This window comes from Falco cherrug, chromosome 4 (genome assembly GCF_023634085.1).
Source record: "Falco cherrug isolate bFalChe1 chromosome 4, bFalChe1.pri, whole genome shotgun sequence".
Classification (NCBI taxonomy): domain Eukaryota; kingdom Metazoa; phylum Chordata; class Aves; order Falconiformes; family Falconidae; genus Falco; species Falco cherrug.
In genome coordinates this window covers 78,558,945-78,582,012 of record NC_073700.1, presented here as the reverse complement: position 1 = coordinate 78,582,012, position 23,068 = coordinate 78,558,945, and the positions used below count along the sequence as shown (strand labels likewise).

Sequence of the window (23,068 nt, the reverse complement as noted above, 5' to 3'; positions counted from 1 at the left end):
GTCCCAGCAACTTGTATGGCCAGGATATTAACTCTGCTCCTAATGTAAACATTTATCTTTAAAACAGGTTTTGGGGTTTTTTTAATTTGTTTGTTTGGTTTTACTTTAGAAACATATTTCTGTAGCCCTAAATGATGCTGTGGAAAGACAGTGACAGAATTTGTTTAAGATTCTATTTGCATTAATAGTTTCTTTCCATTTTTTTTTTTCCTTTAGGGAGAGCAAGGCCCTTTAGGTCCCTATGGTCCTCCAGGACTCCCTGGTGTTGGAGAGCCAGGACCCAAGGTACTCTCAGTAATATGTCTGTTAAAGTGCCAGCTATGGGCAGTCATGTTTTGAGTGAAACTTCTCACCTGCTGTTTTATAAAGTCAAACTCTTATCATCTAAATGTAAAACTGATACAGTATTGAGAGGGTTTTGTATTTGCATAGGATGGAGATAACAGACATGCCTTTCCAGCAACTCTTAATTTTTTGTTACGATCCCATTAATATAATAGAAGTCAGAAATAATGCCATTTAAATGGGGATTAAATATATGAGATCATTTTCAAGCACTAGCAAATACTTGCACTACTGAGTAAACCATACTTCAAGGCATAGAAATACATCTCAGTTACTATGATACACAATCAAGTGACAGATTTGCCTTGTTATTTCTAGGGAACAGATATTCTTATAGGTTATAAAATTCTCTCTCTCATGCAGCAATCTTACCTTTTATTGCAAAAGACTAGAAGGTGGAATCCTGTCTTACTAATTTGGGAAAGTCATGTTGGCCTATGCTGGCCAGCCAGATCTCCTTTTGGAAAACTGCAAAAGGTCCACATAGGAAATATAACTACTTGGTTTATAAGAATTTTGTCAGAGACCTACAGCTCAGACTCAAAGAAATCTGAACTGGGCAGAACTAGATCTCACTCTAGTTCTTCTGGCTGCTAAGTCTTTGGTGTTGCTTTATGCCATTTTTCCCCCTATTTTTTGGAGCTAAGTGCCAGTGTCTAAAATACCTGTGCTTTTTTGCTTTTACCACTCTAATTTGTATATTCCTTGAACTCCTGCATATTTTCTGTGCAGTGGGGCAGACCCTGGAACATAGAGAGGGATTATATAGCTCAGAAACTAGTAATTTGCCATGTAAAAGGAGCAACATTTGGGTCATTCCAAAAGGGAAAATAGTTTATGGGGAAGGAATGTCACTCCCAGTGTCTGTACTACTCTGAGGAGAGAGAAACATCTTCTGTGCTCTTATCCTTGAAGCACATAGTCCTCAGTAAAATGGAGGAATTGTGAGATTGTGATACCTTGTGAAAAAGAAGTTACAGAAACTATGAAGTTCCTGGAGTTCCCATGCAATCCCATATTCCAGTGAAGCAGGCTTCAATTCAAGGGCCTAAATAGAGGCTGTGGTGAGGTTTCTTTAAGCCTGAGCATTCCTGCTTCATGGTTGTGTTGTACTGCAACCAGTTTAGCCTGACTTCACTCCCTCATCCTCGTCATCTTCTCAGGTCCCGCACTTTTAAGCAGTTACCCCAAAACAAAGCGTTAACACCCCTTTGCTATTTGCATGAGGGTTGGAATGTAATCTAGTCCTCCAAGTATTAATCAAAAGATACTTTCAAATGTTTCTGAATTGTTATTTATGCTTTTTTTTTACATCAGGAGATATCATACATTTGATTTCAGCCCTTTCTGGTGAATTCATTGTCATCTATATGTAAATGTTACACTTTTCAAAAGCATTGAGTTGAATTAGGATTGAATTTTCTAATATTCTTTTTCACAAGGGTGCTCCAGGTCCAGAAGGCAGAATTGGATTGACAGGACCTCCTGGAATTGGTGAGCCAGGATTACCTGTAAGTCAGTGATATTGGAAGTCAGATGTATTGGAAGTAGAAATATAATAAAATAAGTCTTAATGAGTGTAATTGGTTGACAGCAGCTATATCGGCTACTGATTCCATAAACCACTTCGTACATGGTCTGGAGCAGCAGAACTGTGTTCAGCTATGCCAGCTCAATATTGTGACAGTAATTCCATGTGGCTTGCCCAAGTAGGATAGTAAAGCCATGCCTAAACAAGTTTGGGGGAAATAAAAAATTGCTTTGTCTATGTGAGCAGGACTGCAGTATCCAGTTTTCTGAAATACGTGGAATTGTATATAAATAGCTGTACCCCTAGTTGTCTGAGTTTAGGATAACCTTTTAAAATTGCCTAAAATCAGCTTTTAAGGAGATAAAAATTCAAGAGCTGAGACATTCCTCGTGGCCTTTGTGTAATTTGGATTGCGTGAAAACCAAAGACCCATATCATATGCTTTTAATTATATCTTTATTTTCTGAATTACAGAACTTCACCAGGCTTTTTGTAACAATGAGTTAGTGCTCACTGGCTGCTTTTTCTTCCTAAAATGTATGGTTTTCTTGTGTATTTCATTAAAAATCTCTTTGAGTTTTTGGGGGTTTTTGAGAAGCCAAAAACGTGGATGGGTAGTAGATTCATTCTGATAGTATTTTTGAAAGTCACTTTGTGGTTCTAAAAGACTATTTTTTCTCCAAAAAAAATGTAGAAACATTTTGCTTAATTAAGATCATCCCTAAAAACTCTTTATTAGTTTTAAATAATGAAAGCTGAATCAGAAGGTATTACAAAGATAATTATTTCTATACTTATTTAAAACAAAATTGGCATTCTCTTATTATGTGTGTTTAACTTGCCATTTTGTATGAAAAACCTATGTTCAAATTAATTATTTTCATTATGAAAATCATGAAATTCTAGGGGCTAAATTTCACAATGGTAAATATATTTATTCTAAATTAATCTACAGGTTCATTTGAGTTTTAAGGGTACACTCTTTAGACATTAAGTAATTCACACTATGTCAACATTAGCTTATTCTTATCTAAATCATCCAATTAAGGATTGCTACGCTTAATTTTAATTGCCCGGGATCAGCCAGATGGTAGTTAGGGAGCATTTTTACTTACCAGTGTCATAAGAGTTGCGAGAACCTATACTAGCAAGTTAGACAAAATGTCAATAAAAAATGGAATTGCTGATACAGTCTGAATATATTTTTCTTCATCAGAAGGGTGGTCAAGCATTGGAACAGGCTGCCCAGGGAATTGGTGAAGTCACCATCCCTGGAGGTATTTAAAAGACCACTTAGGGACATGGTTTAGTGGTGGACTTGGCAGTGCTAAGTTAACAGTTGGACTTGATCTTAAAGGTCTTTTCCATCCTGAACAGTTCTACAATTCTATGACTCTGATTCTTTTCTTACAGGGACCACGTGGCCCTGATGGTCTGCCAGGTGAGATAGGTCCTCCAGGACAAGGCATTCCAGGCCAGAAGGTAGTTTTATGGAAATTACTTTTTTTAATATTGTGGGCCAAATTTGCAGTAATGTCTAAGATATTTAAGATCACTGATCATTCCACTGGTATAAAATGTCAGCTGATGGATCTTGGTCTTCTGGATCACTGTGCTCTCTGAATATCCTTCTGAGTTCAGAAACTTTATCAAGATAGTTACAAAAAAGTTATGCAGTCCCTCTTACAGTAGTAAGTTAATGGTTCTTTTATTTATGTGTTTAATAAAATACCTTATTTTGATAGCATTAATGAGCTAATTTGTCTTCTGAGAAGCTACTTACCTACTTTTGTTCTGTATTGGAAGAAAACATTCAGGAACTGTCTTCATTCTGTCTTACCATTTTGGGAAACTAAAAGATGGGTTGTATGAGTCTCTGTGGACAGTTGGCTCATTAAGGGCGCTTGCTCCATTAATATATGTGAACATTCCTTTTTTAAAAATAAGTACAAGCAAGCAAAGATTTATGATTAAATCACAACTGGCCTTCCCGTCAAAATGTATCTCTCTTTTTTAGTGGCTTCAAGATTCTCTAGAGCCTTGAACTATTAAGTAAAGATTTTTCTTCCTTTTATGGAAAAGATGTTAGTTGCGTCCTTGCATCAGGTCCTGAACTGCTTTCTCTGACTAGTGAACACATTATCATAATTTCAAAATCTAGCTTCCTTCTTCATAGTATTTCACTTTTTCCTTTTGAAGTCCTGTGTCCAACAACACAGATGAAGCATGTTATGAATTGTAACTGAATTGATTTTTTCTAATACTGATAATTCCATTGACTGTTTTTCTTGTTCGTTTGTGAAGGAATGCTTTTCTCCTCATTATCCACATTGTGATGACCGGTTTGTCTAGGGTGGTGTTCTTTATAAATTCACAAATACAGTTATAAATCTGTTACATATTTCTAGGGTGAAAAAGGCCTCGATGGTGTAGTTGGTCCTCGTGGACCACCAGGTCCAGAAATTAAAGGTGACAAGGTAAGGCACGGAGTATTTTTCTAGTTATATCTATAGTTAATTATATTTATGGTTAAATTAATGATTAATTATTCACACAATATCTCAACAGTACAAAGGTATGTTTTACCTGGAATCCGAGGAACCATGCTACAGTGTTCTGTGCAGCTCCATAGGCTGCACTCATCTATGCAAGTAGCTGAGCCTGTTAATGTTAACTGGGAGCACTAAAGACTATTCTGCACAGCTGGGAGTATGAGGGAAGAAATTGACTTTTTTTATCCTGAATTTATTTCAGAAATACTGTATTTAAAATATTTAAAGTTTTATTTAAATATTTAAATATGTAAAAACCCCTTTGAGTCATGTAATCTGACGGACCTGGAACAGGCAAAAGAACTCTAGCTTTTGAAATTTATTAGCTTTTCGGTGCCCAGTTCCCCAAAGAGGGATTCAGAACAATTTGAATTCCCTTGGCCTGATGACGTTCCAACCTGTATCTTGTGCATCCCGAGTGTGGCTGATGCAACATGCCTGAATGTCCTGTAGAGCAGAGGCAGTGATTCTGGATCTTCCTTCTCATGATTTAGTGCCATAGCCCTCCTCCTGCTCCCCATTGTTTTCCTTCCCTCCTGTCCCCACAACTCCAGCTCTCCTCATTGCCCCACACAGCTTCAGTGAGAGGAGAGGACAGCACTCCATCCACAGACGTTGACAACTTAGTGAGCAGGGAGTGCTTTGCAGATGTGGGAAGTTTTAGCTTGAACTTACTCGTATCACTGTCCAGTCAAATGGCTCTCCAAAATCTTCAGAGCAACCTGGGTGGTGTGCTGTGATATGATTTGGCCTGTCTGTGAGGGAGATGCTTGCTTAGTAGCTGCCAGACCAGTTTGCTTGAGTCCTTAGTTAAAGGAAGATTGATTGTGCAGGAATGAGTCACCTTATTCCCATATCCGTATAGGAAAAATGCAGCGATGGCCAGGACAGTAAGTGTTTGCGACCATTTCAGTAAATAAGTGTTTCTGGCATAAGTGAAACTAATTATTTTTTGTTTTCTAGGGACTGGTGTCATACATCTTTGGCACTTTCATGTGTCTGTGCCCCTTTGAATACCCACATGACCTTCCCGTGTTCCTCTATTCCCATGATCCCCTCTGCCATAATTCCTCTATTCCCTCCCCAAGTGCTGTACATACTATTACAATACCAGGCGACAAAGTCTTTTCAGAAATACTCTCTAGCTGCTCTGTTTAGACTTGCAAGTTTTTCTTCTGAGTATTTTTGCAAGAAACTGTTTATTTTGAAGAAAATCTTCAAAATTAAACTCACTATGTAAAGATAAGCTATGGATCCTTCTAAAAATAGAGTTAATGCTGTGATCAGCTAATTTTATGAATGAGATATAGTTCATAGGTAGGAAGCAGTATTATTTTTATTAGATCATTTGCCATAGGCAGCCTTTCAGGTATTCCCAACACATTTAACTCAAATAGAAGCAGCAAACTTCAAGATAATACAGCTTGGGGACTGTTGCTCTGTGTTTAATTTAAATATGTTAATCAACTAGCATGGACTATTGCAATTTGGCTCTTGGGAATACTTTTTGTACAGGGTGAACGAGGCCAAGTAGGACCACAGGGCCCAGCAGGACCACCAGGAATAGGCAATCCAGGAAGCCAGGTATGTCTACATTTTGGATGTGTAATGAGCATTTGCATGTAGTTTTCATTTTATGTTTTGTCAGACCTCTAATTTTGATGTGAAGAAGTTAAAAATCTCACAGTGATTTTTCACTTTAAAAAGTATTAAATTAGTCTTCAGGCAAAGCTTGTAAATATAAGTGATTCCAACTGATTTGACTGGTTTTAGAACCAAGCAAACAGAAAATTGGTCTAATCTGAATAACAATTTGCATAGGAGATAAATCAGGTTCATTGCTTAGATGATGACGTATTATAGATATACCTTATAGATAAGGTAAGAATCTGCCAGTTCTGCATTTTAAGCCCTTTGAAGTTCGAACACAGCCTTAAACAGTTGAATACAGAAAAACTGAAACATCCCAAAAGATCTTTTAGTGTTTCGTTTTTTGGAGAGAAGAGCTCATGCTTCCACCATACTATCCCAACAAATCAGAGCTTAGATGCAGATACTGAGACACTTCCCATTTGTTTTCTCCCTAAACAATAATTGTCATTACACCTGGATACATCAGTGGAATCCACAGGATAGTAACAAAGGAAAAATAAAATAAAGATCTCAGAACTAAGCCTGAGGACAGGCAAGCAAATTGTTTTCTTTTAAAGATAAGATAAAATCATTATTAACTGAAAGATGGACGCATGGTGAATTTCAGATGTGAAAGAGTGTAATGCGCTAACTCTTTGCTTTGTTGGGGTTTTTTTGCTTTGTAGGGTATACAGGGTCCACAAGGAATCCCTGGGGCAAAAGGATCTAAAGGTTTTGGCCTGCCAGGTCCAAAGGTAATGATTCAGACATTATTTTTTAAAAATACCACCAACAAGAAACATGTCTTCGCCTGGTTTTTGAAGAGTGTGTTTGATGAGGTGAAAATGTAACTCTTCATTGGAGATAGCAATTCACTTTTGAATCTTTGAGGGAAACCCACCTATGTTCCTCAAATGGAACATACAGCTGGCTTCTGTTTAACGTCAGCCCTTAACCGTTGTGAATGTGGATTTTAGGTTCTAAATAAACAGAAATTCATAAACAAAGTATAAATCAAACATGTTTTTATCAAATGAGTTTGGTACTACATACACATTGTGTTCAAATAAAGTATTTTACCAAACAGATGTAAACCAACAATGGTTTTGAGACTTAAGACTAGTCCCACCACGCCTTCAGCCTTCATGGTTATCATGAGAAAGAACCAAAGCCAAAGTTAGAAACACTAGGAGAGAAAAAAGAGCTTAAGTGTACTTGGTAGTTGACTCTTCACCACAGAAGGGGGGAAAGTAGGAAGAGAACAGGATAGTGGGATAAACAATTACTGCTGTCAAAGCCCAAGCCTTGAGCAATACAGTGTCAGGTGAGCACTTACAGAGGAGAAAAGGGGAATAATACTAAGGAGAGCAAGTGGAATGAACTGATGAACTCTAAAGCAGAAATGTGCTTTGTAATCACCTTGGTTCACTAAAGGAAGACATTAGTCACTGTAGCAAAAGCAGGGAGAAATACAGTCATTTTCATCTGGACATTACTTTGACATGTAAATAGCAGTCACAACAGCAATCTTTAATATTAATGTAGGGAAAAATAGGTGGCTGTGAAACATGCTCTGTACGAGGACAATTCTCCTAATGTGAAAAAGTATTTTGAAAAGCAAAATTGAAAAATTTATTTCCTACTTATTTAACTGTTTTAGAACTACTGAAAGGAAGAATTGTGGGGGTAAAACTTTCTCTTAAACAGAAGTTCTGATTTTTCCTTATTTGGACTTACTTTTCATTCAGTGACCAAAGAGTTTTTCTTATGGCGGTATGAAGTAAAAAATAGAATGTGTTAAAACAAAAAGGGGAAAGTTGGAATGATTCACTTAGGCTTTCTCCCCATTGTGAGGTTAAATAAAATAGTAGCAGTCCTACAAGTTACTGGGATTTCTAAAGAACAGAATTTTCCAGTTAAAAACTGCTTAGCTGAAAACGTGACCAATTAGGATCATAGAATTATAGAATAACTTAAGTTGGAAGGGACCCATAAAAAGCATCAAGCCACTTCTATGTGTAAAGCAATTAGTGAAATAGTACAAGTGATGAGTGAAGCTAAATTGTGTTCCTCTGTTAAACGAAAGACTTTTTTGTTACTAGGGTCAACCAGGTGAACCTGGACAAAAAGGAGAACCAGGACTTCCAGGAATTGGCTTACAAGGACTTAAAGTGAGCCCATCTTCATTTTTAACTGCTCTTTACAAGGGTCTTCTAATTCTTTCACTAGTTGCTGATAAACTAAGTAGAAGATTTTTTTATATAAATTGACTATGAACAAAATAAGACAGAATTTCAGTGATAGATATTCACTTAACCTCACAGATTTAGCTTTTAAACTCAAAATGCTGTGCTAGAGCTCCCACCCTCTCTCCTAAAATGATTACCGCAGCTATAACTGGAACAGAGTTTTCCCCCATCTTTTCTAAGCTGGTGAGGTATTTCAAGGCCTGGTAAGAGCGTTAGTACCTCTGTTCCTCTGCAATGATTTAGAAAAAAAAAAAAGTGTGTGTGACAGTAGTAGTCATAATGCCTACATGTTAGAAGAGTTGTTAAACACCTAAAGCTTTCATTTCAGCTGCCATTTTGAAGACTGCATACCATGTCCATAATGGTTTAAGTAGGGCTTCCAGAATCTTGGGTAAGATGACACAGGCATGTTGTCTTTAGTGATTTTTCCCAAGATCATGGAAGAAGTGCTTGGCAGGACTGGCTCCTATGGATAGTTTCAACTCATTGTGTCAAGTCTTGTAAGTAATGCCTAGACCAGTTTGTATAACCAGCAATGTGGTAGTTTCCAGCGAACAACTCCATTTAGGCATTTTTGGCTGACTGTTCCTGAAGTCCCAGATATTTGACTTTACTTTGAAGTAAATTTCATTTGTATCATATTGTTGTGCACGGAATAACAAACAGCATTCAGTCATGTTTTTACTCACTGAATAAGTGTGAAATTATTTAACACAAAACCAGGGTATAAGAAATGGGTTGGGAGCTTGGAAAGAAATGTAAAATATTATTTTAGATTTTATGAGTAGAAAAGTTTACTGGCTCTATAGATAATTTAACTTACAGGGACTAACAATCTTTATTTGAGCAAAAATATTGTATATCATTAATTAATATTTTAACACACTGTTAGATCCATTTTACAGAATAAAGAATATATTGAAGTATACAGATACAATTATTTATTTATTCTCCTTTAAGGGAGATCCAGGTCTAACAGGACTCCCAGGAGAGAAAGGGGTGCAAGGAGAGCCTGGGAAGTCAGGGAAAAAGGTAAGGAGATATATTTTACCACATGTAAAATGTATAGATGAAAGAAGAACTGTTATTTGCAGGTATGTAATGGCAAGTCGTTCATCCAGGGGGAGGGCATGTGCCAATACTTCTGCCAGGAAAAAGGGACTGGGCTACTTGAGATGTTGCCAACAAACTACTAACAGTGGCCACCATCTGAATCTGCAACTGATTTAGCTGCCCTGCTTTTTGTGGGCTACTGACTACTGCTAAATTTTATCATCTTCTTAGAGAACAGATGGGTTGTGTCTTTAGCCTGTTCCTTACAGCCTATTCAGATTTTTCCTGATACCAAGAAGTCATGCTCAAAATGATGTGACTTTGGGCATCTAGTGGGGTGGTGAGCTGTGTCTGAAGCCTGTCAGTCTGGTACAGAAACAGTCACAAACAGCTGAAACCAGTGCTCCTTGATTCCAAGGGACATTCTGAGATTTTTAAAAGCAACTCTGCTACACTGGGAAAAAGAAGCATAAATTCAAAATGGTGAAAAGGAATTTAGAGGGGTGCAAAGCAGAGTGCCCAAAATAGTCCGTTTAGAGTAAGTTAAATGGAGGCTTTTAATTTTACTCTTTCCAAATAGAATGAGCTGCTGAGTGAGCAGAACTCAGTGCTTTGGCTATTTTTTGAATTGCTACTGAGAGTCCAGCTGCCTCCAAACTGCCACTGTGCAGCTCATGAGGCATAGCAGCTGGCCAATGTGTAGAATAGATGAACTGAACGTGATTCAGACTAAGCAGATCAGCATATTTTGACTGTAGGTATTTAATCAGAAAATATCTGAATAGCTGTAATAAACATGTATTAAGAATGGAGCTTCACATATTTTTTGTCTACAAGGGTAGTGCAAATACCGGTTTGAAAAGCTACAGCCTGAGGCAGTAAGCCTTCCGCTGTGGAAAAAATATGTAGCATTTCTGTTGCTGCTTAAATTATTTTTCTGAATTTTGAAATCACCCACTGTATAAGTGCTCAAAAGTGAAGGTCGCAGTGTATCGGGAGTGAAGCATCACAATTAAGAGTAAATGTTGGGTAAAAGTTACAGATGGCTTTCATATTTGGGAATGATGGGGTTTTTTTCTCTTGAATATTGCCTTTATTCTTATGATCAGATCAGCTTGGTGCTGTCACCTTCACTGTCGTAATTAGTTATAAGTGAAAATATTAGTACTGAGCAGCTACGTTGGATATCCAGGACAGTGCAAAGAACAGCTTGATGCTTGCAGTGAGGAGCACAGTGATGTTATGGCAGTTACTTCCAGGCATTAGCTGTCTTACAGAAGTGGGATTCCGGCTGATGCCTATCAACAGCAGGCTCTGTAGTGCCACTTCCATCCACAACTGAAATCAGAAATGGATTTTTAAACTTCAATTTAATGTACTTTTCACTTTCTGAATTATCTACAGGCATTCTGGTACACTAATCTGACATACATTATGCATAAATAGTTTGTAGATGATGTTCCTTAATAGAAAGTTTTATGTGGAGTATTTGTGAATGATTTGAAGTAATGCTTCTGGCAAATATTTGCAGAGTTGCCTAAAATTACTGCTTCTTAAAAGTTGTTTTTCTTAGAATTGGTCAGCCAAGACCTTTTCTGAAAACTTTGCAAGCATTTCTCTGCCTCATACAAGTATATGCATGCAATTTTTCCTACAATAGATGGATGCATTTGAAAATGGTACTATTACAAATGTCTGAAAATAAGGACTATGAAAGCAGGAGGGTGGAAGGGGTTTAAGAAAGCAGAATATTTTTTGCAGGAAAAAAATAACCGGATATTTACTGACATTTTGGTGAAAAGCATTTACGCAGACATTGTTTCTCACAAAAGTATTAGTTCAATAAAATTACCTACCTGTAAATTAATTAACCATCTACTCTCTGTTAGGGGGAAAAGGGAGATCAAGGTCCAAGAGGCCCAGAAGGACCCCCGGGCAAAGGAGATGTAGGCCAAAAGGTATGGCTTGACATGCACACTGGAGAAATACTACGAACTATTTTTATGAGTTTAGATTCTGGCCTATTTTTTCATTCGTTATATCTTAAGTAGCAACTATAATTTAACTGATGATTTTAAAGGACGTAAGAAAGAGTGATGTGTTCCTTAGCCTGACCGAGTGCAGCAAAATCAGACTGTAAGTATAGACCCTAGAGTTAATTGGGTAGTAAATACTTCCGAAAAATTCAGTACAGTGTTTTCATTAAAGTTAGGAGGAGGCAAATTGTCTCAGTATGCTGATAGGGAGCTAAGAGAAATTAGGTAACTGTTTAGATATCTTAATATGAAAGTAAAAGCCTGGAAAGATGTATTAGTTGTCAAACGGCTTTTATGCCCCACCTAGTTAAATTTAGGACATTTGGAGTAGATTCTAGAACAGAGTGGGATTTCATTTGAAGTGGAGCATCTAAATACTTTTCTAATTATGGGCATCATTATAATCGTATTTTTGTTTATTTGTGTATCTCCCAGTTGTGAATGAATCTTTGCTGTGATTGAGAAAAAAAGGTTTGTTTTTGTCAGGGTGACCCTGGAGAAAAAGGATCACAAGGACTGACTGGTTATAAAGGAGTACAAGGCCCAGCTGGACCAAAAGTAAGCTTGTTCCTCCGGGATAACCCTTCACTTTCTATCTTATAAAAGAATCTATGGAAGTTATGTAAGGTACAAATTTCTCAAGCATCGGATGCTTGGAGACTCAACAGAACAGAGGAAATGCAGAAATATTTCCATTCTCTGTCCTGAATGACACAAAAGTCCCAAGGAGAAAAAGAATAGGTAAACATATAATTACAGACCTTACAGTTATGCATGAGCATCAAGAAACTGAATTAAAGTTGTCCAAGTGATTCTAACCATGGGTATTTCACAAGCTTTACTTTGAAACATTAACTTTCTATTCCCTCATTTTGTGAGTACGTCACTCTGAATGCTAAGGAATTGAAATATTACAAGTGCTCTGGGTATTCCATTGGTTTTGTGAGCCGGACACGAAAAATTAAAGTTAAGAAATTAAATACACACTTCAACCAATAGTTATTTAAAACCTGTAACTTGGACCAGCCTTCACGGGAACAGTAAGTTAGTTGATTTATGGTTTTTCCAAACTATTGTCTATTTGATAGGCGGATCTATATAGTATATATTTTTTAGAATATAAAGTGTGGACAAAACCTTTTGCTACTTGTGCAGAAGATGAAACTATCTGTTTAAATCTAGATGATACCATTTTGTAACAGGGTGAACCAGGAGAGAGAGGGCAACCTGGTGTTGCTGGACCATCTGTTCGGGGACCTGCTGGACCAAAGGTGATTATCTGATGTGTGTTTGCTGGAGACCAGAGATTGGAAAATTTCTAGTGCACATTTCTGTCAAAATTAAAAGCATATAAGTTAAAGAAGTTAAAAATCCTTGTAGTAACAAAGATGACTGAATTTTAGAAATAATGACTGAAAAGTACTGAAAATTGACAGAGTGTTTGGGGGCCTTTTAACAGGATTCTGAGCTTAGTACGTGTTACTGGCTCCTGAAGGTATTTGTTTAAAAAAATTAAAAATCCATATTCTATTTCTGTTGTGTTTTGGCCTATCCTGTGAAATTAATAACTTTGAAGTCTTTATGGTTTTTTTCTTCAAATTTACCGTGTATTTTGTTTCTTAGACTAAAGCTTTCCAGAACGTGGCAGTAAATCCCTGCAGGAATGTGTATATGTATATAGTTCTAGGGAGTTATATGCTGAAGTAGATGTTTTTTGGAGATGAATGTTTGTATGTCACTTCCAAGTGAAGAACTGGCCTGTAGATACTATTTTAAATGAAGTGTCATATATGAGAGAGCTGGAGCTACATCCACCTCATTTTCTCTATGGGGAAAATGTACCTGCAATGAGTGGGACTTGTCCTACTGAGTAAAATAAGCACATTCAGCAACAGTAAAGCTTAACTTTGCAGGTTTTAAAAACATTTGAAAATTTCCTATCACCCCGGTTTTATTTTAAGATACAGTAGTGGCTGGTTTTATAATAGGTCAGTTAACTTCAATTTTAATTGATGCTTTTCAGCTTCGGTGATATTTTTCAGGGTAGGGGAATCACTAATGTACATCCTATCACTCTGAAGTAATTTCATCCCTGTTTTTCTTCCTTAATAACTTGGGCCCCCCCACCCCCCAGAAAACACATGTAGGTATTATGCATACAATGTATTGTAATGTACGTACATCAGCCTGGCAACAGGGCATGCCAGAGGGCTAGGATGGGGTTCGGACCTGTTTGTGCATGGAGGTGGAAGGAAGAAAGGAACACAGGAAGCTTAGGGTACACCCGAAGTAAAAATGCAGCTACAGAGGAGAAAGGAAGGAGAGGATTGTGAGGTGCTCATATCTCTTATGTTGGTTTTAAACCGTAATAATGTGCCAAACTTGATGTCAGGAAAAAATAAGTGGCACACTGTAGGCACAACTTGTATGAAGACAGGTTGCACTGCACTGGTCTCACCCTTCTTCACATTTTCCTGGTTACTGTGACACCTTTGAATAGATCAGGAAGTGGTCAGTTGTTTATTGATAAAATTCATGCTATAAAGATAAAACCATTGTAGATTTTATTGCCTTTTTCACTCGTGATTTTATTCTGTTTGGTACAGTTCATATCACTTCCACAGAAGACTGGCCACAATCCAAAATCTACTGAAGTCTGTAGGAGTTTTTCCAAACTCTTTATTACATTTTAGATCAGGGCTTTTATGTGTGTGGGCTGATGTGAGAAAACAAGTATTTTGGGTAATTACAAAATGCAAGTTGATTTTTAGAAAATATACAAAACTTTGTCTCTTGAGCTCCGTAATAATTTCTTTGTTTAAACATATACCTGCTGTGTTTCTGGCAATTGCTCAATAACGTAACAGGCTACACAGGTCTGTTCTGTTTTCCCTCTCCCCTGTGGAAAGTATAATTATTAATAGTAATTGTGTTCTTGGAACATCCTGGTACCTGCAGTAGCGAAGCCAGACATTATAAATTTATAATGTAGGGAATCTGCATGTTTTTCAGAGCTGCAAGTTACCATGGTCTTAGGTCTTTTTAGTACATCTCTAAGTATCTGATGTAGTAGTGGGTGATTGCTAGAGGTCTTGACTCCTGGACAGCCATGGTTGTGTCCATTGGAAATGTATTTATTTTAAGCTACACCCACGTTTGGCAACTAGAGTTTTATTTCCCTTGACAACCATTATGCTGTTACTAATACGGAGACAGGAACATTAGATAGCTGTTTTTTCTCATATTCCTTTTTCATGGTTACAGCTGCTTGGTGTTTTCGGTAAAACATTTGATCTGCATTCCCTAGTGAATGTTTCCTGAAATACTGCCTGTCGTTCTCGCTAGTGTTAAAAATTGCAAAAGTTTTACTGAAAATTGAAATTTTCTTTTTAAGGTCCTTAATGTAAAGTTAAACATCTGTTGCCATAGATTAAACACTAGAAGGAGCCAAATTTTATTCTGTGAAAGGATAACATGAGGAATTGAATTCTAAGCCTGATTGCTTTCCAGGAAAGCCACTGACAGAGCTAAGATAACCAAGCCGTTGGTACTGGGTAATATTTGAGGAAAACCTCAAATTTCTTCTTGGGTCTTCAGACTGTGGAGCTTGCAGTTTTGAAGTGCTACACCATTGTATCTGTAGCCTTTCAAAACATACTCTGTGTCAGCATTTATCATTGAATTTCTTTGCTGTTCTCTCTGTGCTCTGGCAGAAACTAGGTTATGCAGCCTTGCTTGTGTGGGCAAAAGCAGTCAGAAGCCGCAGGTGAATCTGGCTGCTGACACTGAATTAAGATATTCAACCTTCAGTTGAAAACTAAAGCCATCAAATTATTCATCAAAATTAATGACAAATGAAAACTAAAGCCATCAAAGAACAAACCATTTGATGCAGTTGCAGAGAAGCACAAGAGAGGTCAGAATCAGGGTAGTATAACTTCCTGTAGAAATGCTGTGAAATACTGCTTTCATATTACCTGGCTCACTAATTGTCACTATCAGAAAGGATTGAATACTTGTGCTTTTCTGTAAAACTTTGGAAATTAAAACTGAAAATAACGACTATGGTTTTGGATTTTTTTCTTTTTGGATAGGGGGATCCAGGTCCCAAGGGGCCCCCGGGCGATGATGGACTTCCTGGAAATTCAATAATGGGACCAACGGTAGGAGTTTTTAGACAAAAAATAGAAAATAGCTGCTTGGAATTACCTTTCATTTAACTAATCAGAATAATATGGTGTCATTAGGGAACAGTGCCACTCACCTTTCTACGTTATTTAGGAACAAACTGGAAAGTGCAGTATCTAGAATAGAACCCATGTCCTCTACTGCAAAAACTGGATGTATTTCCTTTTACTTTGCAGCTTTCATTTCCTCCCCTCTGATACATTCTATATCGCATTGTACTTCTGTTAGTCATGATCTGGGTTGAAACTTTCTACAAGCCTTCTGCCACTCGTGATAAAGAAATATTTAGGAAGACTTACTTCAGTGTTTGGGAAAGGTACCATTCTTGTGATCTACTTTCCAGACTGAAACCAGGAACCTTCCTAGTACTAGTAAACCTCTTTTCTTTTTTTTTCTTTTCTTTTTCACATTTACCATGTCTGCACATAAAATGTTCCACTCAATTCCACTGTTTCACTTCTTGGGAATATAGTTAATAGACCCAAATTCAGAGACCAGTTAGTTTATGTGTACCTAACACAATATATTTCAAAATAAAGCAACTTAATGCAATAACTTTTGCGTGGTAACGTTGTAGGAACACCTATAATGCTTTACTCCTGGCTTGACAGACTTCTACTAGTACACCTGCCAGAGGATGCTGGATAGCACGTTGATCCACATGCATTCAGTAGCTTGTATTTTTGAATTTTCAAACCCTCTAAATTTATTTACTTTGTCTATAATCTAGAATACTACTTCACTCTGTTAATTTTATAAAAAGAAGTGATGAACATGACTTAATTGTCCAGTTATATACTTAATCATTTAGATTTTGATTATGGCAGTTGTTGGTTTTTTTCCTCAATAGTGACCATGGACACAAGATGTATGTTTATATTATGTTGTGGGTTTGTTTTTTTTTCTTTGAAAGAGTGTAGAAAGTGTAGAAGCAACTATCTTTATATTCCTGATTTAAAAAATGACTTCAAAACCTGCCCTGTAAGGGTTGGTGAAGTAGATGAATTAATTCAGCATGCCATCTGTGACAGCAATGGCACTTGCCTTGCTGCCAGTGCACTGACTTAGAGTGAGTCACTGTGTCTTCCAGAATCCACAAAACTGTGGGAAGCAGTAATCACAGAATTTCTCCTGGGCCACCTCTTGTGTATTTTAGATGCAGCTACTAAAAAAATTAAAACTAAATAATCTGGACTAGAGAACTGTTTCTTACAGCAGAGTAGGCTGTAGATTTGATTTAGTACATTTATAGCTATGTTACTGATGGCAAAACCAGCCACTTGACAAAATCCCAATTCTTCCAGGAGAGAATGTGTTAACATGTATTTGGTGTTTACAATGGTCTGCTAAGATTAAATGAAAACATCTGTTCGGCTGTTTTTTACTGTAGGGGAATTAGAAGTAAAAGTAGAGATAACCTCATGATCCACGATTTCCTTTCTTGTTAAGAAAAAATGTTATTAAACATTCCTAAAACATTTATTATTTTATCCACAGTTTAAGAACTATGGATATTAAGAATGATGAAAAGGTAACATTGGCTTTCCATTATAAAGCTTTTCATGATCTAGAAGCACACTCATTGGTTTACTTTTCACAGAACTGGATCAGAATTCCTCCATTTAAAAATTAGGAAACATGAAGAAACGTCTTCCAGGGCTGATGCAGTTTGAATCTGGTGGTCAGGTTGTTTTTAAAGCCTTCCAGTGAAACTATCCCTTTGGACTGGAGAATGGGAGACATTCATACAGGAGTGACCCACCATGTACAGTTTCCTTTAAGCATAAGGCATGCTGCATCCCAATCCCAGATTTCATCTTAAAGTGGTTTCAGGGTTTCGTCTTAACCAGAACCTTGAGTCTGCTTTGTCTTTCTTTGTTCACTTACCTCCTAAGCTAAACCTGTGATGTATATCTTTAGGAAAGCCAAAGTAGCTCTTTCATTTTTCCTTGACAGGGCTAAATTGCTTAAGATCCGATTGCTTGTGTCTACGGTAGAGACATCCATGGGACAGGGAATTTGGACTCAAAGTCTCGTTTAGTTGGATATCTAGCTAGAATATGAGATGGTTTGTTTTCCAGTCATAGGCACTGTATTCAGACAGACCAGCCGCTGAGATCTGAGATGCTATCAGAACTCCATTCGTGGTTTCTTGAAGCATTATATTCTTGCAGAAATTTCCAGGCACAATGCCTGGATGAAATAGCAGTTTTCAGTCATTTCTCGTCTTTTTCTTCTAGCTATTTATTTTTACTGGAATAGACAGGGAAATATTGCTAGTTATATTGTAATTATTCTTCAGGATATGTTATCTGTATGTGTATTAACAACTGACCCTCCAACAGTGTACAGGAGTCCATTGACATTTCTTGGTTCTGTGGGACTGAGTGAAGGGTGTACACTTCTCCCTGTATGGCCATATACGTACCAAGCTTAGGAGTGGGGTGGATGTGTGACCTGCAAGTATCAGTAAGGATTTCCAATTGGTGGTGCTGTCATGGGAGCATCTGGAGTAAAGACTGCCAGCATATCATGAGGGATACCTCAAAGTAATATGTTTTCTTTCTGTGGTTTGTGAAGAACAGTCTGTTGCAAGCTCAGTTAATTTTCTCATTAAATGTCAGGAAAACGATTGCTTGCTCCTCTTCTGGTTGTGAAAGGAAGCACTGAGATTGTGCAAGTGCACAAATCTTTAGTGGGACTCAGTGGAAGAGTCAACAGAAGGAGTGATTGTCTCCTGCTACAGAGCATTTTAGGCTAAACTAAGAGAAATTATATATTTCTTATACAAGTTGTATTTCTTTCTTTTGTTTCTCTCCCTCGTAGAATGCAGTTTTGCTTTACTGTAGGAGAGAACCAATGTGATTACCTGGAAGCACAAAAGGTGCAACATACAATAACTTAAGGCTGGCATATTTGATTTCAGTATTGTTAAATTTATTGTTCAAATGTCAGGACTTTTGACAAAATCATAAAGTTTTAACTTTTTTTTAAAAAAAAATAACTTTGTATTGGCTAAAGTCAATGTTCTGATGATTTCTCTCTGCAACTACAAATTGAGAAATAATTGTTTCCTAATGAGAACTCCTATTCTTCTGAAGTCTGAATTTAATCAACTGAAGCAACAGTAAAAAAGCACAAAAAAATCTGAGCTTTGTAAACAAATTGCAGGAACTGGTGGCTGCTATTCTATAGTTCCAAAAGGATATTAAATAGTTTGCTTACATATGTGTTAATATTTTTTACCTCATGATGATCTGCTTATTGGCACAATGCCTGATTTACTATTCTATGTTTAGGGTAACCGGGGACTACCTGGACTACCTGGACCCCGTGGAGAAAAAGGCGATGGCCACAAAGGTGAAGATGTAAGTACAATTTTAATTCTGTACTCTGTTTGTGTTCTTAAAAAAAAATAAATTACTTTGGGATAATTCAATAGTTACTTAACTAAGTGCAAATAATATTCTCTTTCATCCTTTGACTAATTTAAATATATATATATATTTATTTTTAAGCCCTTTCCTGTCCTAGATAAGAGTGCCAGTTCTACAGGCAGTTGGAACTGGATAGAAACTGTTCTAATTTCAGTATCATGAAAGGGATACCATGCAAATTCCATAAAAAACTTCATGGCTACTCATACATGTTTAATATAATCATTGCTTTGAATCCTTTTCCTCCCCTCCTTCCCTCCCTCCCTTTTCTTTACTGTTCTTTGTTCAAGATCTGCTTGGCCAAATATTGCAGCCTTCAGTTCTTTAGTTTTTCAGCTGCTTTTCGTGCCAGGGGGTTAAATCTCCTTTTTTCAAGATTTCTTCCCACCTTGATTTTCTGATAGTTAGCTCCAGAGGGCATTAATGCCTGGGTATTCCAGCTGGCACATTCCGTTACAAGGGCAATCATCCTAGATTTCAGTCACCCAAAGCCACACAGACATGTTTGACCAACTTCTCACTAGAAAGTGAAAATACTGTTGCCATCCTTTAACCACCACAAGTCAAATTTCCATTAGGACTATATTCTTTATGTCTGTAATCCAGTTTTATTTCAAACTACAACCACAAAGGCACTCCCAAATGCACAGAGGTGGGACCTGAATGCTGCCAGAGAAGTCATGGCTCAGCTCCAATTTCCTATCATTCAAACTGATCCTGGGAAGATCCTTTGGGATCAGAATTAGCTCAGAGGGCATTCACTGAGTTCCTGGTGTAATGCCATGTACCTGACACATTTCACAGCACACAGGGACACTAGACCAGCTCAAGACTCCTTGGAGGGTCAAGGAGTGCCACTAACAGACCCATACCCATTAAACAGAGGACATGAAAACAAATATAAAACCCTGCTGTCCTCCCAAATAAAAAAGAAAAGCAAATGTAAAGGCAGTCATGAAGGCAGTGATGCAAATAGATAACTGTCCTGGTTTCAGCTGGGATAGAATTAATTTTCTTCCTAGTAGCTGGCACAGTGCTGTGTTTTGGATTTAGTACGAGAATAGAGTCGATAACACACTGATGTTTTCGTTGTTGCTAAGTAGTGCTTGCCCTAAGTCAGGGGCTTTTCACTTTCCCGTGCTCTGCCAGTGAGCAGGTGCACAAGAAGCTGGGAGGGAGCAGGGCCAGGACAGCCGACCCGAACTGGCCAAAGGGATATTCCATACCATAGAGCGGCACGCTCAGTGTATAAACTGGGGGAGCTGGCCAGGGGCCACCGATCACTGCTGGGGCACTGGCTGGGCATCAGTCAGCGGGTGGTGAGCTGTTGTATTGTGCATCACTTGGGGTTTCGTTCTTGGGTTTTATTCCTCTCTCGCCCTTTTATTTTCATTACAATTATTACTGTTATTGTTGTTGTTATTATTATTTACTTTATTTCAATTATTAAACTGTTCTTATCTCAATCCACAGGTTTTACCTTTTTCCAATTCTCCTCCACATCCTACCCAGGGCAGTGGCAGGTGGGGTGGGGAGTGAGCAGCTGCATGGTACTTAGTTGCTGGCTGGGGTAAAACTGTTACTGACAAACTTTTAGTAGGCTGTAAAATGCCTCGTAGGAACTGAAATTTTAAGCTTTGCAAGATATCTGTTTGAACTATGTGAAAAAGAAATATTAGTAGACACGGAATCAAAGAGGTCAGTAAGAAGCTGAAAACTTTTCATTTCTAATTAACTAAAGAATTTAAGAGAAGCCTGGTTTGGTGACCACCAGTAAATAAAACTATACAAATATTGTAGTCTGCCCAGTCACAGGATGACAAACTTATGTGTATGTACTTTCTGCATTTCTGTTAGTGACTAGACAACAGCTTTGCTCTGCAGTAGTGTTCCTGGAATCATGCTTATTCTAGCATGATTCTAGCATCTGCAACTGCCATAGAGTTATGCTTCTCTGCAACTCCATCTCAGGCTACAGTAAAAGCTGGTTTTGTTTCTCTCTGCCACATGAGTACATATCCTTGAAATATTTGAAGGTTCTGTTGTGCTATAGCGTGCATCCTTCCCCCGCTTGGGCTGGCTTTCCATGCCCTATGATCTAGAAAGACCAACTTTGTAAACCACTGGCAGACACGGAAAGATTTATGTAGCTAAGTCTCTGTAGCATGATGGGGCAAAGACATGTGCCCTGAAAGGGAGGCTGGCAATGACTCCAGCTGAAGGAGCTGTGACGGATTGAGCAGGGAGTTCAGGAGAACAGACTATCAATCACAAATACAACAAAGTATGTGAGGGTTACCCAACCCCCAAATTTAGATGGGTTGGCTCTGGTATCGCAGATGTGTAATGTCTGCAGCATATGAAACATGGAGCAATGTCTGCTTTCTCACTGGTTTCTCTGAGCTGAGAACAGCTCCGATGTTCTTAAGTCAAGATCTGAACTTTTTTTCAACTACTATGGTAGTCTTTTCAGGTTTCCACCTGGGACTGAAGATGACTGTTGCTCAGTACACATTGGAAATGTGAAGAATTTGACAAAATACAGAAAAAACCCAAAGAGATTAGTAACTGTTGCTGAAATTCTCTTCTTTGTTGAAGAACACAAGCACTCTTCCTTTAGGACAACTGCTGACATGCTTTATTCCTTTTCTGTACCAGGGACCTCCAGGACCACCAGGCCCCCCAGGACCACCAGGCCCAAAAGGCGTGGGAGATGCTGGACCAAAGGTACTTGTACAATGGTAGTACATGCATCGGACTAGTAGACAAGGTAGACAGATATCTTTTGGAAAACACATTAGATTAGAATGGCATCTATGTGACAAAATGCAGCAGTCTCATCTCCCAGTTTCCATTTCAGTTAGAAAAAAAGCTTGCAATAGACTTTATTCCATGATATGTAGAAACCAGTTCTTGTTTTATCCACAGATTTGATGCAAATCTTAAGGTTTTCCATACAACCAAAGACCCAAGATGTTTCTAAATACTGGAGTTTCCATGTGGAAGTCAATCCAACACAGGCAGAGTATTGCCTAATAATTATATATTCCCTTGCTGCTACAGAAGTGAAAGGGATGAGGCCCCAGAGGAGTCAGGGCAATGTTGGTTAAATGGAACTAGTGAGGTATTTTTAAAGTTCCTAGAAATGTATTCCTAAGAGAAGACAGTAATTTTTCATCCAAAATTAATATTGGTTTAGAAGCAAAACTCAGCAGAAAAAACCCAAACCAAACCAAAACTGATAAAGGAATGAGAAATACAACACTGAAACACTTCCAATTTTTGATAAAACACAGAATAGCTAAATTTTTAGGAACTTCTAAGCAGTGTAATTCATCTAAGAAGTCACATTGTAAATACTATGTTATAAAAAGTTGGAAAAAAGAGACTCAAGACTAAAATCATACAAGAAATTGTTTTAAAATATCCCACAAAATGGTTTTATTAATTATTTCCTTGTTACATATGTGAAATTGGAAACAGGCAGCCTGTTGCAGAAGAAAGCAAAATAAATATCACCCAAACAAGTTTTTTCCCAAACAGAAAGAGCTTTCAACTTCAGTTCCCAGAACATGAGAATTCCATTTAAAATAAACAACAACAATAACCTCTTAAAAACACATCCACAATAAAGGTTAAACTGAAGGACATTCACTCTTAGAATTACCATAGAATGGCCTGACAATGGGATCTGGGAAACCTGGCTTTGTGCTCCCACTCCAAATTGCTGCTTATCAGTACAAGACATTTCTCATAAAGTAATGCATGGTCTGGCCCATGACACAAACTATGAAAGAACTGAAAGTAATTTCAATTATGTTATTCAATACAGGACATACATACGGCTAAACGAATTAGATTTTTTTTATATGAGATTATGTATTTTCCAAGTAGACGTATCAGACTTGATATAATACAGTCTTGTAAGACATTTTTCTTGGTACTACATAAGAACATTTCCTTAAAACCCTAGAATCTTGTATGAAATTATTAAGGCAGATATTGACAAAAATGTAACATGACTACAGAATGATCAGGGACATTG

General features: G+C 37.6%; 1 protein-coding gene across 3 annotated transcripts in view; it reads left to right on the top strand.

Moving 5' to 3' along the window:
- The window catches only part of COL28A1 (collagen type XXVIII alpha 1 chain), an 83,367-nt gene that overhangs the window by 36,316 nt on the left and 23,983 nt on the right, over positions 1-23,068 (top strand). For all 3 annotated transcript variants that reach the window (XM_027799819.2, XM_055709746.1, XM_055709745.1), the window contains 14 exons: positions 217-285; positions 1,788-1,856; positions 3,290-3,358; positions 4,285-4,353; positions 5,944-6,012; positions 6,747-6,815; positions 8,163-8,231; positions 9,270-9,341; positions 11,252-11,320; positions 11,885-11,956; positions 12,601-12,669; positions 15,493-15,561; positions 18,886-18,954; positions 21,682-21,750. In XM_027799819.2, coding sequence (XP_027655620.2) covers positions 217-285; positions 1,788-1,856; positions 3,290-3,358; positions 4,285-4,353; positions 5,944-6,012; positions 6,747-6,815; positions 8,163-8,231; positions 9,270-9,341; positions 11,252-11,320; positions 11,885-11,956; positions 12,601-12,669; positions 15,493-15,561; positions 18,886-18,954; positions 21,682-21,750 — 972 coding nt within the window. The remainder of the gene's footprint in view (positions 1-216; positions 286-1,787; positions 1,857-3,289; positions 3,359-4,284; positions 4,354-5,943; positions 6,013-6,746; positions 6,816-8,162; positions 8,232-9,269; positions 9,342-11,251; positions 11,321-11,884; positions 11,957-12,600; positions 12,670-15,492; positions 15,562-18,885; positions 18,955-21,681; positions 21,751-23,068) is intronic.